General features: G+C 45.6%; 1 protein-coding gene across 1 annotated transcript; it reads right to left on the reverse strand.

The window, feature by feature from the left end:
• Positions 1 to 7,324: 7,324 nt before the first annotated feature.
• Positions 7,325 to 16,689, reverse strand: LOC111580064 (NACHT, LRR and PYD domains-containing protein 12-like). Its single transcript, XM_055008368.1, has 5 exons — positions 14,813 to 16,689; positions 14,562 to 14,735; positions 10,352 to 10,525; positions 8,114 to 8,287; positions 7,325 to 7,814 (listed from the first exon to the last, which is right to left on the reverse strand). The coding sequence occupies exons 1-5, from the start codon at positions 16,672 to 16,674 to the stop codon at positions 7,457 to 7,459; spliced, it is 2,742 nt and encodes a 913-aa protein (XP_054864343.1). The 5' UTR covers positions 16,675 to 16,689; the 3' UTR covers positions 7,325 to 7,456.
• Between the last annotated feature and the right edge of the window lie 1,561 nt (positions 16,690 to 18,250).

The raw sequence follows: 18,250 nt of genomic DNA on the forward strand, positions 1-18,250 counted from the left end.
TGTTATTTTCTTTTGTTTAGCAAGTTGCTCACCATTATTGACCTGGTTGAATGTTTGCAGAGACATCACATTACATTTTGCTCCAGTGTCCACTTTCATTTCAGTTGGTCTGTCATTTATGTATATAGTAACAAAGCCTTCATTCTGCTCTTGAGGTTCAGAGTTCACACAGTCAACATAATTGTCCACTTTAACACCATTAACGTAAAATGTCTCGTCTTCCCTTAGTGTAGACTGATCTATTGTCACTGCGTGTACAGGGTGTCTGAAAGGCTTTCTGTCTGGGTTAGGCCTGTTCTGACTCTGCGGCCTTGACTTGCAGCATTTCCTGTAGTGGTTCATTTTCTTGCAGTTGTGGCATTGTTGTCCAAAAGCAGGGCATTTGTCTCGCTTAGCTGTATGACTATTTCCACAGTTGTTGCATTTTGTGATGATCTGTGTAATCTTTGGCTGGTACTTTTTGTTAGAAACCGGTCTTATTATTACTCAAAGACCCAGAATTTGATCGAGTAATAAGGAGTGAGTGGGCAGACTTTCTAAAAAACAATGACTCTATTGACTTATCTCCATCTTTGCTTTGGGAAACTGGAAAGGCCGTAATCAGAGGTAAAATAATACCGTACTCCTCATACAAGAAAAAAAAAGATTTACAAACAGAGAAAGAAATTGAAGAAAAAATTAAACAACTTACAGAGAATTATGCAATAAACCCAAGTGATCAATTATGGTCCGAACTACAAAATGCAAAACTAAACCTCGATAATATCCTATCCAAGAAAACAGAGTTTTTATTACAACAACTAAGATATAATGATTTCGAACACAATAATAAATCAGGAAAATTTCTGGCGAACCAACTCCAGCGCAATAAAGAAAACTCCTTCATAACAGCAATTCAGGATCCCTCAGGAAAATATACTCAGTCACCTCAGGAAATTAACCAGATCTTCTATAATTATTACCAGAGTTTATACTCAGCAGCAGCTAACCCAAACATGGAAGATATTCATAATTTTCTCAACAATTTAAACATGCCCAAACTAACGTCAAATTACAGAGACATATTAGATGCTCCATTGACTATGAAAGAATTACAATGTGCATTAGACAGTATGCCAGCAGGCAAGGCACCTGGTCCTGATGGTTTCCCTGCTGAATTTCTTAAACATTTCTGGTCAATGTTAGCACCCCTTTTCTTCAGGACAGTGACGGAGATTAAAAATAATGGTTATATCAGTCCGCACATGAATACAGCTGCAATTAAATTATTATTGAAACCAGACAAAGATCCTACGCTTCCCTCTAGCTATCGACCTCTGTCACTAATCAACACCGACATCAAAATTATCTCAAAAGCTCTCGCCTCTAGGCTGGAGAAAATCATCCCGTCAATAATCCACAGCGATCAAACAGGATTTATAAATGGCCGACACTCCACCAACAATATCAGAAGACTTCTAAATCTAATCTCTTTGACGCAACGCCACAACAAAGAAGCTATTGTTATGTCACTGGACGCAGAGAAAGCCTTTGACAAAGTCAATTGGTCCTTTCTCTTTGCTGTGCTCCACAAATTTGGCTTCGGAGAATCGTTTATCCAGTGGGTATCAGCTCTGTACAACTCACCCAAGGCTACAGTCACCACTAATGGGATCACTTCACAAAGCTTCAGTCTGCAAAGGGGAACAAGACAGGGATGCCCACTCTCTCCCTTATTGTTTGCGATCTTTATCGAACCACTAGCAACAGCGGTACGTCAGAACACCGATATCAAAGGTATCTGCGCTCTGGAGTCCGAACATAAAATTAACCTATACGCAGATGACATTTTACTTTATCTACAAGAACCTAAAACTTCAGTAAAGGAAGTAATTAACCTCATCACAACCTTCTCGTGTCTTTCAGACTACTCCATCAACTGGTCAAAATCAATTATATTACCTTTAACAGATAACTCGTGGAATCCCGCAGTTCAAAACTCGCATTATTCTTTTCCTACTGGCAACATCAGATATCTGGGCATAAATATTTCCTCCAAACTCTCAGAATTAGTTCACCTGAACTTCACTCCACTCTTGGACAAAGTCTGTGATGATCTGAGGCGTTGGAACAACCTCCCCATCTCCCTTTTGGGACGAATAGCTACAGTCAAAATGAAAATATTACCTAAAATCAACTATCTCTTCTCCATGATTCCATTTAAACCCACATCAAAGTGGTTCCAATCATTAGACTCCGCTATTGGTAAATTCTACTCAAAGAATAAAAAGGCTAAAATCAGTTTGACTACCCTCCAGAAGAATAAATCCGAAGGGGGACTGGAGGCTCCCAACTTCATGTATTATTATTTATCCAACCAAATACAATATCTCACCAAATGGATACATCCACATGAAGAATATAACTCCTGGCTAGAACTAGAACAGTTAGATTGTAACCAGATCAAAATCTCTGACCTTCCCTTTATCTCTTCTGCCCTTAAACATCACTCCTGCTTCAAGAACCCTATGATCGCTTCCACCTTGTCTGCTTGGTGGAAAGCACTGGAAATCACAGGCTCCCAATTAAAACCCAGTATACTCTCCCCAATCTGGCACAACCCTGATTTTGCAAACAACAAAATAGCTCTTTATTTCAGCACATGGGCAGAGAGAGGAGTCACTCACCTCCATCACCTTCTGGATGACAACACATTTAGGACATATATAAACTTATTCCAAACATTTGGAATAAGAAATGGAAATTTTCTTCAGTACCTACAGGTAAAGAAGACGATTACAAGTAGAATTCCATCGCTTCAGACTACTTTACAGCCAACGGATTTACAGCCACCCGAATTTGTCGAATACATTGTGAAACTGTCTCCAAGAAATAAAAAGAATCTCTCAAAAATTTATAGTTTACTCTCAAAGACACACTCTATACACCTACCAACTCAAAAATGGGAAAAAGACGTATCCAAATCTTTTGACTCTGATTTTTGGACCCAGATCTGTGAAAACACATTTAAAATGACTAAAAACACCAACTTACAATTGATCCAATTTAAGGTGCTTCACAGAACGCATATAACGCAATATAAACTGTATAAAATGGGCTTCTCACGCTCAGACACATGTACGCAATGCACCCAAAACATGACTGACACTTACTTTCACGCTCTGTGGCTTTGTACACCCGTCTATCAATTCTGGGTAACGATCACACAGAAACTCTCCAATATTTTGGACTGCGGGATTCCACATTCCCCGAACGTTTGCCTAATTGGTGATCTAACGCAAACAGCCCTTCCAGACATTCATATCCAACCCACACTTGCAGCTATCGCCATCGCCAAAAAAACTATCTTAGTTAACTGGAAAGATAAGAAAGCCCTCAACATCATCCATTGGCTGAACCTCCTCACAGAACACATCTCACTAGAGAGAATATCTGCTATCAGAAAAAACCAATTGGACTCCTTCAAAGAAAAATGGTCTCCATTTATTAAGTCAATAAATATTAATCTATAGCCTCCGCTTGTTTGTGGGCGTATGCCATTTCCCTCATAAAATTGTAATTATTATTCTGTCTGTGTGTATGGTCTGACTTCTGTCTGCTTTATTTCAGTTTATTAACCCTCTACCTTTTTAAGTAGGATGGCACCATGGACTTCAAGGCTGTGTGCATGCACTAATGGTGTCCTTTTCCTATTGCTCTTGGGATCGCTCTCTGGCTCTGCGGGGCCGGCGTGGCTCGGGCCCCTCTGCCTGGGGGTGGGTGTCCCCGGTGTCTCTCCCTTCGAGCCCTGGGTCTGCTGGGTTTGTGCGCTCTCCCGGGGCCTTGGGGGTGGCGGCGGTTGGTCTCTTCTGGGGCGCCCTGGCTGGCCCTGGGGTTTGGGGTGGGTCGGCCCTCCGGTCGCTCCCCTGTCCCTTCCTGCTCTGCTTCCCTCCTCCTCCCTCCTCTCCTGCCTGGCCGCTCGTCCTCGTCCCTCTCCCTCCCCTGGGGGGGCTGGGGGCCCTCCGCTGCCTGGGGGACTGGCATGGGGGCCGGGTGGTCTCTCTGGGGGGGTGGCTCTGGCTCATCCGGGCACAGGCCTTGGTACTTGCCTGTGTGCCGCCACTGGAGATTAGTTTCTGCTGGCTGGGGGCTTCTGTCCGGGCCCGGTGCTGTCCTGGGGAGTGGTGGGGTGGGTGGGGTCTCGGTGGTGCTGCGGGGTGGGCGCCCTGCATCCTAGACGTACCGGCTCCGGGGTGGGCGTGGGGGCTCATGGCCCTTGCTTCCTGGTGATGCGGCCTGGTCCTCCCTCCGGGGCGGGGTGCTGCATGCGGCTGGCCCGTGGTGGGGCTGCAGCGTCTGCCAGGGCGCTGGTCTAGCGCTCCGACTTCTGGGGGTTTTGGTGCTGGCTGGGCCGGTCGGGTTCGGGTGGGCCCACCTCGGCCTCTTGCCTCCGGGCTCTGGGGGCCCTCTGCATCAGTACCGGTGGTCTTACTACCTGTCTCCCCCGCTGCTCTCTCCTCATGGGCCGGATCCACACCAGACTGCCTCTTACTGTGCACTTCACATACTTCACACATCACTGTATATAGTTACTCTTAGGCACATATAGGGACACAACAGTTAGGGCCCCGAGAGCAGGTGGGGGCAGGAGTGATGGGCTCTGTGGTGGGGCGGATGGCAGGGCTCTACGGCCTTGTCTCTTCCCCATCACCCTCTTGCTTGCCTCCCCTGCTCTCTAATTTCTTTTTAATGCACCACACACACTCACAGCTTGGGGGTAGGTCTGGGACGGCTCGGGGAACTTGGGCCAGGGTAGGCTGCAGAGTAGCCATCCTCTGTGGTCCTCTGGCCCGCCCCCTGGACGCCTCACCCAGCCTCCCCACTTTTAATGCACCACATGACACTCAGGGTTACACTATCACGGTGCAGGGATAATGTCTCCAGTCTGGGATCGGGAGACATATTAACAGGGAGTAATGGGGGGATCTCACTAATATGGCCTCGCTGGTGGGACCCGGCCCCCTTATGGCTATGGGGTGGCGGGGGTGGACCATCATCCGTGTTGCTGTGGCTGGGGGGTCCCCGGGACCTGGGGGCTGTGGTCGGTGGGGGTTCTCCTGCGTGCCCGACGGGTCCAGGCTGGTGCGATGGCTCTTGGTGGGCTGCGGGGGCTGGATTGGCCGTCCTGGTGGGCGCTGTAGCTGTACTGCGGGCTGGCGGCGTGTGGTGGCTCTGTCCTGGTGGGTGGTCAGGGCGCATTGCGGGGGGTGGGGGCCCTGGGTGTACTGCGCTCACCTGGGGCCTGGTGCGGGGGGTATGCGGGGTGCCTCCCTGTCGGCGTCGCCGGGCCCCACCACACTGTCCATTTTTACCCTCTGGACTAGCATCGGGTCCCGGCTCCGATTTCCTCTGACCGGCTCCCGGTGGCAGCCTGCCTTGTGATGGGCTGTTTGCCGCCCCTTCGGTGGGCCGCTCGGCCCCTGTGTCTGGCTTCCTGGCTGTGTGGGGCCGTTGGCCCCCTCGGGGGAGTGAGAGGGGGTGGGGTTGGGCGGGTCGGGTGGTGGGGTGGGGGGTTTGGTGGGGGCTGGGGTGGGCGGGGTTGGGGTTTGGGTGGCGGGTGGGTCCTCGTGCCCCGGGCTGCCTGGGTCGGTCTTGGCGCGCTAGGGGTGTCGGTAGCTGCTCCCTCTTGCTCTCCGGGTTCGCGTCGTTCACGGTGGCCCCGGAGGCTCTCTGGGGGTGCCGCCCTGTGGCTCCTACGGCCCGGGGGGAGGGTTGCCCTGTTGGCTTGGCCCTGCCTTGCCTTGATTGCTGTTCTGGGCTTCCGGGTCCTTCACACTTGCATGTTTGATCAGGTCTCGCCAGCTACTGCCGAGTCCCATTTCAGTGAATGATGGGACCCGCCAGAATGTGCTGAGAATCTCTCCAGTCTCTACCCTAAACTCAGTCTCTCTTGCACTAGTATCCTCTTCTGGCCTGTTCTATTCTATTCTACACTATCAAGACATCCACAATTATGGTGCTCAGTACCGTTTGTTTAATTATTTATTTATTGTATCTCTTTTTCTTTTCTGCTGGTTTGGATTTCTTTTCTTTTTTCAAAATTTTTTTTATTATTATTATTATTTTTTTTTAAATTGATTGACAGTTAGTAGTTGGGAATAACACACCACCTTACTATCTTTAATTGCAATAGCACCGCCTGTTAATTTCTATCCCTGTTCATCCTGTTCGTCCTGTTCGTCCTGTCCAGTCTTTGTTTCCCCCACACACCACTGAGGTGTAGCACTGCCCTCCCTGGCTTATAATAGGGAATTCGAATAAATAAGGTCTGCTTAGCTTTCAGGGAGGGCCGGTGATGGTCACACACATAAAAAAAAAAAGAAAAAAAAAGAAACCGGTCTTATTACATCAACATTGGTAGCATGCGTAGCCAGTGCCTTGCTATTTTCTTCAGTCATTTCATGAATGCGACATATTGAGATGGCTTTTGGAAGTGTTAAGTCACTATCTCTCAACAGAGATTTCCTTAAAGAGTCACTGGTGATGCCACAAACAATCCTGTCACAGATAAGCTCATCGGCTAGATCTCCAAAGTGACAGCTTTTAGCTCTGATCCTTAAATCACTGATGAAAGACTCAATGCTCTCACCTTGCCTTTGATTTCTTGAGTGGAATTTGTGTCTTTCCATTGTTTTGTTGCTTTGAGGATTGCAGATTTCATTAAACTTTCTTTTCAGGCACTCTGGGTCCTCTCTGGACTCCGCTGGGATGATGACGGCTCCGTCCGGGCCGGGTGCGCGAACCTCCGCTGCATACACAAACGAGCGCTCTCGTTCAATGGCTTCCGCTCCTGCCAGGTTGAGGAGAATATAAGCCTTTGTCTTCGCAGGTTTATCGGAGTGTGCGGCAGCAACAAAAATATCATACTCCCTTTCGAAAATACGCCAATTCTCGGCGACATCTTCATTGAACACGACGGGGTCTGGTCTGCGGAATCCGTCCGCCATCGCGTCAGCAAGAAAACAACAGGTTGTCCGGCGAAACAGCTACTCACAGGCGAAAAGTCCGTTAAACTTCTGACACCATGTTGAAACTTGTTCCTTTGTGTGAGTCAAGGATCACACATGTTGCAAAACGTCGCACTTTATTGACTGAACACTTAGCTAAAAGATAGCTTGCAGAGATGACATCCCGGCCACATGACAACAACCCGCGCACAGCATAGTGTGTATAAGTGATTGGCTGAGCTGCAACAGACGTCAGAGACGTAAGTACGGTGGCTCATTGCGAACAAACTTAACAGTCATTTAGTCAAATGATCTACAACCATAACATGCGCTGTGACTGCAGCTGCACCTAAACATCACCCTTCTTCAGCTTCACTGTTCTTCTTCCTTCCTACCGCTGCAGCACTTCCTCTGACGTCTCACACACCCTGAAACCTACCGATGGAAAGGAGCAGACTTGGACTGCAACACTAGGATGATAGTTTCCTGAGAGTGTCTGTCTGTCTGTACCTGAGAGTGTCTGTCTGTCTGTACCTGAGAGTGTCTGTCTGTCTGTACCTGAGAGTGTCTGTCTGTCTGTACCTAAGAGTGTCTGTCTGTCTGTACCTGAGAGTGTCTGTCTGTCTGTACCTGAGAGTGTCTGTCTGTCTGTACCTGAGAGTTTCCAGTCTACAGTCTGGATCCTCCACTTTAGCGCTCAGCATCTTCTCTCCTGAGTCTCCTGGATGGTTGTAGCTCAGGTCCAGCTCTCTCAGATTTGAGGTCTTGAAGCTCAGAGCTGAGGCCAGAGAAGCACAACCTTCCTCTGTGACCAGACAGCCTGACAGCCTGCACACACAAAACAACACAAACCTGACAGACAACACTTGGATGGATGTTTCTCACTCTTTCTTTTCTTCTTTGTCTTTCAGATACATTTTGCTGCACATTTCATGCGTCTCAAGCAAATCAACAATCTCAACAATGATTAGTGGGATTTCATCATGTCAAAAATAAACCCTGACAAAGTCCTGCATGAGTTCAGTAAAAGCTCATTTGATGAATCCCATCAGCAGAAATGATTCTACTCAGGTTAGCTGTTTATCCACTGATAGAAATCACATCAGTTTCAAAGTGTGAGTCCTGACCTGAGAGCTTCCAGTTTACAGTGTGGACTCTCCAGTCCAGCAGAAAGACTCTCCACTCCTGAATCCTGCAGGTTGTTGTTAGTCAGGTCCAGCTCTGTCACACTGGAGGACTGGGAGCTGAGGACTGAGGACAGAGCTCCACAGCTTCTCTCTGACAGATTACACTTATTAAGTCTGAAGAGACAAAGAGAAGAAAAGAAGTCATACATTAAGTACAGTATTTTCTGTCCTGTTGAAAAGACAGCAGTGAATTTAACAACAAATACATCCCACTATGTCCAGAATACAGCAGCGGTGAGGACAGTCCTCTGCAATATTATTTAAATGTGAAAATAATCCAAGTGTAGCACATTACAGTAATCAGATTACTTTGAAGCTGAGCAGTAAAGTATTTGATCTGATTAAAAAACAAACTGACAGTTTAGATTTACTAAATGAAGAATACAGGCCAAACAGCACGAAATGAATCCAATAAAGGTCAGTACATCTTTCATTACTGTCATTAGAATGTTGGATTTTTTTTTCACTACTTTCTGTGTCCACCTTTATTTTTGATGACACATTTAATCCTCCTCAGCATGAAGAAACCACATTTCTGCAGAGATGTTCCACCATCTTCAGAGACTATGTCTTCATCTGCTCTTTGTTGGAGGGTTTGTGTTGCTCTACCTTTGTCTTTAAAATACCACAAAGTTGGTCTGTTGGATTCAAATCAGGACACACACTTGGACAAGTCACAGTTTGGACTTTTTCCTTCTTTACAATCTGAAAAATAGTCAACTTGATGCTGATGGCAGCGATTAAATCACTGTCAGACTCAGTTACATCTCTGATGTTGTTACAGAACAAACATCTTCTGATCTCCAGTCCTTGTTCTTCAGGTTCCTTCACTTCTACTTGTGCTGTTGAGACTCATGCTTTGGTTTTCACTGACACATGAATCCCACTGGAACCAAACTAAGGATCTCCAAACTCATGTGTTTCAACTGTTTATCTCCACTCTTGATGAAGTCTGGACTCCTCATAGCGTCAGTGAGCTGGACTCTTCATTCTCTCTCAGTCTCAGGAGACACTCTGCTGCCCAGTGATTGGCTCTCAGTCCCTACAGTCTGAAAGGAACCAACAACCTTTTAACAGCCTCACATCTGAAAGTGGTCATAGGGTCCCTATGAGGGTGTTGCTCCTCTTCAGGGAGAGCACAGAGACCATGAACCTCACCACAGGTGGGATGGATGTTCTATCCTTCACCAACACTTCAGTTGATGGGACTCAGCCATCAGCAGCAGGAAGACTGGACTGACCTTACCCACAGACCAGAGGACATGAGGACACTGCTTATCAACAGTCATGATGACTGTCCTCACCTGCAGGGCTGCTGCTGCTTCACTCCATCATTTCTGACAGACCTGGAGTCCTGGAAGCTGCTGTTCCAGGAAGTCTTTCCAATAATCTTCAGCCAGTATCTGAGTATGTTGTCATGTTCTTCAACCTAAAATCTCAGTTCCTCATAAACCACCTGAGGTAGGGACATGTCCTGCTGCCCAGTGAAGACAGAGTGGGAGTGATGGGATCAGGGTCCACAACATCTGAGGAGGTGAACCCAAGAGGATCTGAATGAAGGATCTCTTTGATCTCAGTGGAGACAGAAGGCAACACTGCTTCAGTGGCTGTTTGGGCTCCAATGGTGAGAAGGAATTGGACTTGAACCTCAAACAAGAATGTAAACAACAGTCCAACTGTCCACCAGCTGAACTGCACTGAGTTCAGTCATTGAACAAACTGAACATTCTACAGTTTGATTTATCAGACACTTTTAGCCAAAGCGACAAATATCCGAGAGTCGAAACAACACAAGCAAGGATCTAGTCAGGAGAAAACAACCTGGAGAAAATCCATAGAAGAAGTTCAGATGTGAACATGAAATGTTTGTTCTGGTGTTTCTTTTTCATCAACATCTATCTGAAACATTCTATTCTGTCAAACAGTGGAAACTAAAACAGAACCTGGAACCAAGACTTCACAGGTTCTTACAGGTTCTGGTTCTGTGATGCAGGTTCCAGGTTGTTCAGTTCCTGTAGTGGAAGAGGCCTCATTAAGAGAAACTAGTGCTAAAGGTCAGTAACACAACTGATCTGAGTCATACAAATACAGAAAACCTCCCACCTCAGCTGTTCTGCTCATCATGAATAAAAACACATTTTAAATGGTCATCAGTTGAACAGGTTGATGAGTCCTGACCTGAGAGCTTCCAGTTTACAGTGTGGACTCTCCAGTCCAGCAGAAAGACTCTCCACTCCTGAATCCTGCAGGTTGTTGTTAGTCAGGTCCAGCTCTGTCACACTGGAGGACTGGGAGCTGAGGACTGAGGACAGAGCTCCACAGCTTCTCTCTGACAGATTACAGCCACTCAGTCTGAAGAGACAAAGAGAAGAAAAGAAGTAATACATTAAGTACAGTATTTTCTGTCCTGTTGAAAAGACAGCAGTGAATTTAACAACAAATACATCCCACTATGTCCAGAATACAGCAGCGGTGAGGACAGTCCTCTGCAATATTATTTAAATGTGAAAATAATTCAAGTGTAGCACATTACAGTAATCAGATTACTTTGAAGCTGAGCAGTAAAGTATTTGATCTGATTAAAAAACAAACTGACAGTTTAGATTTACTAAATGAAGAATACAGGCCAAACAGCTAGAAATGAATCCAATAAAGGTCAGTACATCTTTCATTACTGTCATTAGAGGGTTAAAAAATAATCAACTTGATGCTGATGGCAGCGATTAAATCAGTGTCAGACTCAGTTACATCTCTGATGTTGTTACAGAACAAACATCTTCTGATCTCCAGTCCTTGTTCTTCAGGTTCCTTCACTTCTACTTGTGCTGTTGAGACTCATGCTTTGATTTTCACTGACACATGAATCCCACTGGAACCAAACTAAGGATCTCCAAATTCATGTGTTTAAACTGTTTATTTCCACTCTTGATGAAGTCTGGACTCCTCATAGTGTGCCTCCCACATCCCCCTCCCTCCTCCCCCCACCCCCACTCACTGCTCCAGTTAATGTGCAGTGCCAATGCTACCAGTTAACTAGTGCAGGATGCAGAATACCTAGTGCCAACTGCTAAAAAGTGACAAAGAAAACATACATATTGATTCTACAAAACTGCTAGTGCTAACTCTAAATGCTAATGCGAGCTGCAAAACAATGACCACGTCCACAGCAAACTTACCACTGTCAAAGAAACTATACAAGCCAGCTCACCAAACTTGTTAGTGCTACATGCTAACCGCTAACTGCTAAAATACTTCACTGTGTCAGCCACGCTCACCACAGACAGAGACCATACAAGCAGACTTTAGTCAAGATGCAAGTACCAATTGCGAACTGGTTGTAGGTGCCATACGCGTAGATGTTGTTTGTGTTTGTATCGGCATCAGCTGTTTGACACCTTTCGGTCACGTCACGGGGTGTGGTCAAAGCGTTTGACTGATTGAATGAATGGTATTAAATTCACCTGGTCACCACCTGCATGGACAGGGGATGAGTAGGGAAAGCGTATTTTTTTGTTGACTGCTGAATCTAACCAAAAATTGAACATTGAACACCTTCCCTTGCCCTGTTTTGTTGGTTTGTTTTGCGTTTTTAAATAAATACGACAGTCAGAAGCATGGAAATGGCTATGTTGTTTGTGCAGCAAGTCAGCAATGCAATGCTCCCTCACTTAGCCTCTCAGTGACTTCACATTTAGTTTGGAGTCACAAAACTGGTAATTGCTATCGAAAAAGAAAAAACAAAAACAGCACACAGCCATTACCTGACACCACAAACTTACCTGAGATGGTCACATAGTCCTAAATAGACTCTAACAGGCCACTCCCTCACCTTATCTACACTTCCTGTTCTTGGATCTCTGCCCATTGGGGGAGGGAAAAGATGGTGGGGAAAGCAAAGTGAAGGAGAGGGCTTATCCTCTGCCTCCCCCTTCTCCCTCACCACCTCTATTTCACCCCCAAACTATTATTATTTCTCCTAGTCCATATCCACTGACTAGATCTAGCAGCCACATCTGCCATGTCCCTCATCATCTTCCTCAGATTCTGACCTGAACTCCCAGCTCCCTCAATAGTGAAACAGCTGACCCTGCAACAAAGCCCCTACACCCCACCTCAACTGGGCCAACTCTGGTTTTCCATCCCCTCTGCTCAGCTACTGTCTTTAAATCTGCATATCTCGCTTTCTTCCTCTCATAAGCTGCCTCCACTGAATTTTCAAATGGGACTGTTAACTCAATGAAATACAGTCTTTTCATTCACAGACCACAAAATAATAACTGGCCTCAGATTAGAACACACTATTTCTTGGGGAACCACAAGCTTCCCTTCTAAATCTACCTGCATTTCCCAATCACAAGCTCCTACCAGGGGCCACACTCCTGCCTCCTTCCTGATTTAAGGTCCCTATCCTTCTCCCCCTCTCCAAATAATTTCACCACTAACCTCTCCTTACTAGAACCTCCAGAATTCACCTGTATTCTCATCTCTTCAATTCCTGCAGCTAAGCTTCTCAGCACCTGATTATGCCACCATGTATACTGGCCTTGTGATAAGCTCATACTACAACCAGACAAAATATGCTGTAAGCTTGCAGTACCTGAGCACAGCGGGCACGATTGGTTGCCATCTACCCCGAGTCTTAGGTTCTGGGGGGTTGGCAACACATTGTATGTTGCCCCTATTAGAAATTTAATACGGCTTTCTTCCATACTCCACAGGTCCCTGTAAAATCTCCTGTACTTGCACATAATCTGATGTCCTGGAAATATGCTTTCACCAGGTTACCAACCATCTCTGGCACTTTAAAGCGGTGAAAGGAACTCCAAATAAGGCTATGCGGCATTCAACCGAACACATTAGCCAGATCTAAAAACACAACATTCAAGTCTCTTCTCTCCCTCTTAGCTTTCTGAATCGGATGCCAAATCATGCTATTCTGCTCCAAGCACCCACAAAATTCTGGTATCCCTGCTTTCTGCACTGTAGAATCCATCAGACCATTCCTCACTAAGTAACTAGCCAACCTCTGTGCTACAATACTGAAGAAAATCTTTCCCTCTACATTTAGGAGAGAAATCATCCCAAACTGGCTGAGGTCTGATGATTCCTTCTCCTTAGGGATGAAAACACCTCCTGTCCTACGCCATGCTCTTGGAATACTTTGTTTCTCCCAGACTATTCTCAGATGTCTCCACAGTATCCTTTAGATTCCAGGTGAACTCTTGTAGACCCTGTAGGGGACTCCATTAGGCCCTGGGCCTGACCACCTCCACAACTTCTCTCCATCTCAGTAGGCTAACATCCATCTCCTGACCCACTTCCCCCAATGGTGGCATGTCAGGTGGAAGACCTATGTTCCTATTGTCCTCTGAATCTGAATACGTCAACCTCAAATACTCTTCAACCTCTGACTTTGCTGCCTTAAGCTGCCCTCCTTTTTCCTGATGAAACATGCCCTTCACAAACTTAAAAGGGTTCCTAAAAAATGCTAACCTTGCACGTTCTTTCTTCTTTCTCTTCTCCCTAAGGTGTTCTGCCCTTCTGAGTACTGCTAACCTGCTTCTCAGTTCCTCCTGCAACACATTAATTCCCTCCCTTTCTTCTTCTGATGCCTTCCTCCACTGCTTCCTTAACTACCTCCTTTCCTTTACTAGTCTGTCTATTTCTCTTTGGCACCTAGACCTTCCTACCTGCACCCTCTCACCTGCTTTCAGCAATCACCCCAAATCTCTCTGGACCATAAGAGTAGATCAAGATGGTTTGAACTGAGGATCCCTTTGATCTCAATGAAGACTGAAGACAGCACTGCTTCAGTGGCTGTTTGGGCTCCAATGGTGAGAAGGAATTGGACCTGAACCTCAAATAAGAATGTAAACAACAGTCCAACTGTCCACCAGCTGAACTGCACTGAGTTCAGTCATTGAACAAACTGAACATTCTACAGTTTCATTTAGCAGATGCTTTTATCCAAAGCGACAAACATCTGAGAGTAGAAACAACACAAGCAAGGATCTAGTCAGGAGAAAACAACCTGGAGAAGATCCATAAAACAAGTTCAAGTGTGAACATGAGATGTTTGTTCTGGTGTTTCCTTTTCATCAACGTCTATCTGAAACATTCTATTTAGTAAAACAGTGGGAACTAAAACAGAAGCTGGAACCAAGACTTCACAGATTCTTACAGGTTCTGCTTCTGTGATGCAGGTTCCAGGTTGTTCAGTTCCTGTAGTGGAAGAGGCCTCATTAAGAGAAACTAGTGCTAAAGGTCAGTAACACAACTGATCTGAGTCATACAAATACAGAAAACCTCCCACCTCAGCTGTTCTGCTCATCATGAATAAAAACACATTTTAAATGGTCATCAGTTGAACAGGTTGATGAGTCCTGACCTGAGAGCTTCCAGTTTACAGTGTGGACTCTCCAGTCCAGCAGAAAGACTCTTCACTCCTGAATCCTGCAGGTTGTTGTTACTCAGGTCCAGCTCTGTCACACTGGAGGACTGGGAGCTGAGGACTGAGGACAGAGCTCCACAGCTTCTCTCTGACAGATTACAGCCACTCAGTCTGAAGAGACAAAAAGCAGATTATACTGATGAAACAGCAGCAAAATGAAAAAATATCTTCAGTCTCCAACTACTTACACAACTTTCTTGGAGGCTTTGACTACTGGCAGCAGCCTCAGAAGAACCTCCTCTGAAGCAGAGTATTTCTTCAGGTCAAACACGTCCAGATGTTCTTCTGATGACAGTAAGATGAAGACCAGAGCTGACCACTGAGCAGGAGACAGTTCATCTGTGGACAGACGTCCTGATCTCAGGGACTGTTGGATCTCCTCCACTAGAGAAACATCATTCAGTTCATTCAGACAGTGGAACAGATTGATGCTTCTCTCTACAGACACATTCTCACTGATCTTCTCCTTGATGTACTTGACTGTTTTCTGATTGGTCTGTGAGCTACTTCCTGTCTGTGTCAGCAGGCCTGGTAGGAGATTCTGATTGGTCGGCAGTGACAGACCCAGGAGGAAGCGCAGGAACAAGTCCAGGTGTCCGTTTGGACTCTGTAAGGCCTCGTCCACAGCTCTCTGGTGGAGATGTTTTAGTTCAGGTTTCTTCAGAAATACTTTCAGCTTCTTGAAGGTAGTTTGTTGTTTTTCCAGCAGGTTGATTCCAGAGTTGATGAAGGTCAGATGGACATGAAGAGCAGCCAGAAACTCCTGAACGCTCAGATGGACGAAGCTGAACATCTTGTCATCCTGTTTCCGTCTTCGCTCTGCTTTGAAGATCTCTGTGAACACTCCTGAGTACACTGAGGCTTTACTCACATCGATGCCACTTTCTCTCAGATCTTTCTCATAGAAGATCAGGTTGCCCTTTTGCAGCTGTTCAAAAGCCAGTTTAGCTAATGACTTAATGTACTGAATGCGTTTCTTTGGACCATACTTTGCTTTTGTGTGATCAATCTGAAATCTTAGAAACTCTGTGTACATCTCAGTCAGGGTTCTGGGCAGATCTCCTCCCTCTCTGGTTTCCAGCAGCTCCTCCAGAACTGTAGCAGTGATCCAGCAGAACACTGGGATGTGGCACATGATGTGGAGGCTTCGTGACTTCTTCATGTGGGAGATGATGCTGCTGGTCTGCTCCTCATCTCTGGATCTCTTCCTGAAGTACTCCTCCTTCTGTGGGTCGGTGAACCCTCTGACCTCTGTTGTAGTGTTGACGAGGTTTTGAGGGATCTGATTGGCTGCTGCAGGTCGTGTGGTTATCCAGAGGCGAGCTGAGCCCAACAGTTTTCCACTGATTAGTCCGCTCAGCAGGACTTCTATTTTAGTTGACTTTGTTACGTCCACGGAGGGAATGTTGTTCACATCAAAGTCCAGATGAAGGCGATTCTCGTCCAGTCCATCAAACACAAACAGCAGTTTGAATCTACTCTTCTTGTAGCTCCTGTTTCCTGATGACTGCAGAGCTGTAAAGATGTAATTCAGAGCCTCCACTGTGACGTCTTTAGTTTCTGGGATACAGTCATGAATGAGCTCTGCCAAACCAAACTCTTTTCCCTGCAGTGAATTCAGGGCACGGAAAGTGAACGGGAAAATAAGATGCACATCTTGATTGGTTCTTTCTTCGGCCCAGTCCAACACAAACTTGTGCACGAGGAATGTTTTTCCAATCCCTGCAATCCCATTGGTCAGCACTGTTCTGATGGGTATGTCTTTTCCAGAAGGATGCTTGAAAATGTCTCTGGGTTGGATCTGTGTCTCTGTGTCTGATGGCTTCCACACCTTGTCAATCTGTAGGACCTCATGCTGTGTGTTGACGTGCACGTCCCGGCCAGCTGTGATGTACAGCTCTGTGTAGATATCAACCAGAAGCTGCTCATCTGCTGCCCACCCCTCTGTTGTAACCTTAAACGTGTCCTGGAAGTTTGACTGAAGCTTCTGTTGGTAATATCTGATGGGACGTGGTTCTGGTACCGGAACAGTCTCATCTGTGTCAAACATGAAGGGAACAGTGTGAGGTGTGTGTCTACAGAAACCTCTGTTGTTGTTGGAAAAACACAAGCAAGTAAGCAACTACAAAGAGGTTGGACTTTTTTTTGCCACCCATAACATCTGATGGTAATAAAAAGTTGAGCTATTGTGTGTGTGAGATTTTTCTAAACTTATTCCTGGGGGTTTCATCCTAAACTCTACACATAATGCAGCAACTTACCCTGATCAGGTAGGTGAGTTTCCAAAAGTCCAGATTAAGCTGTTCTTAGAGTTCTTATTAGGTCAAGACCCTTTCGACAATAGAACCTAAAAACAGAGAGCTGAACCAGCAGTCGTGTTCTGGGCTCACTGGGGCCTTTATCAAAGTACACCAGTCAAAACTTTTAGAACGCCCCAATTTTTCCAGTAGTTCAAGTCCAATGAATAGCTTGAAATGGTACAAAGGTAAGTGGTGAACTGCCAGATGTTAAAAAAGATAAGGTTACCCAAAACTGAAAAGTAATGTACATTTCAAAATTATACAAAAAAAGGCCTTTTTCAGGGAACAGAAATGGTTTCATAACTTAAAGCTGTTCTGCAGCAATGGAGGTTGATCAAGCCTTGAAAGTTGGTGCTACCAAATCCTACAGGTGTCCCAACTTTTCTAGATTCCTTCCAACCCCCTCTGTCTGTATAAAAGTACTGTTGGAACACACCGTGCAACCCTCCAGAGCATTATTTGAACAGTATTGTCCTGCAAAAAGTAGCATGTTGCTGCAAAAATGGAGAGGAAAAGGCAATTAACAATAGAAGAGAGACAGACCATCATAACACTTAAAATGTAGGTCTTTCCTACAGAGAAACTGAAGACAGTCAAGGTGTCAGTGAGTACAGTTTTCTTCACCATCAAAAGGCTCTCAGAAACCAGCTTAAAATGGACACCAGTTTAGAAAATTGGATTTGAGGATCACCAGACACAAAACTGACCGTTATGCTACAGCTACACTACAACCTGCTGCCTCATGCAACTCCATAGACAACCACTGTTCTGTGTTGTACAAAACAACCTGCTGAAACTCAGCTTCCATTTCAGGCATGATGAACTGCTGCCATCTTTCTTTACAGACCAAGAATCCATCAGTTTTACCTTCATGCTGAGGAAGAGGAGGCTGAGTCTGAGAGGAGGAAGGTTCTCTGTTCTCTGAAGTCTCCCCAACATCACTGACATGAACTGACAGACAGACAGAGATCACATGTTATATTCTCCACTGCTTACTGCTTTCATTTATTTCAGCTACAACAGACTTAGAAGGGACTTTATGTTGACATTTATTGATGAGTTTATGGTGTTGATTAAATGTAGTATGTCAGAAATACACAGATATCTGACCACATTCAAACTGATTTTATAGAATGTAAACTAACATGTTTTTCTGGCCGTTCTGACCCACATTCTATGAACAGTCATAGCACTTAACAGTGTGTCGTGGAAATAGAAATAAGTTTGAGCTGCTGAGAGCTCACAGTCAGATGACACCACATTACTACAGACTGGGATAGTCAGAGTTTAAGGCTCCATATTATGAAGTAGTATGTTCTAATTGGA

This window comes from Amphiprion ocellaris, chromosome 24 (assembly GCF_022539595.1).
Source record: "Amphiprion ocellaris isolate individual 3 ecotype Okinawa chromosome 24, ASM2253959v1, whole genome shotgun sequence".
NCBI lineage: Eukaryota > Metazoa > Chordata > Actinopteri > Pomacentridae > Amphiprion > Amphiprion ocellaris.

Excerpts from the sequence above, each read along its gene's own strand:
- LOC111580064 (XM_055008368.1), bottom strand. The coding sequence starts at position 16,674 with ATGTTTGACACAGATGAGACTGTTCCGGTACCAGAACCACGTCCCATC. Across the intron at positions 14,736-14,812 it reads AAAGCCTCCAAGAAAGTTGT|ACTGAGTGGCTGTAATCTGT; the intron begins GTAAGTAGTTGG and ends TTGTCTCTTCAG. Across the intron at positions 7,815-8,113 it reads TGTAAACTGGAAGCTCTCAG|GCTGTCAGGCTGTCTGGTCA; the intron begins GTCAGGACTCAC and ends TTGTGTGTGCAG.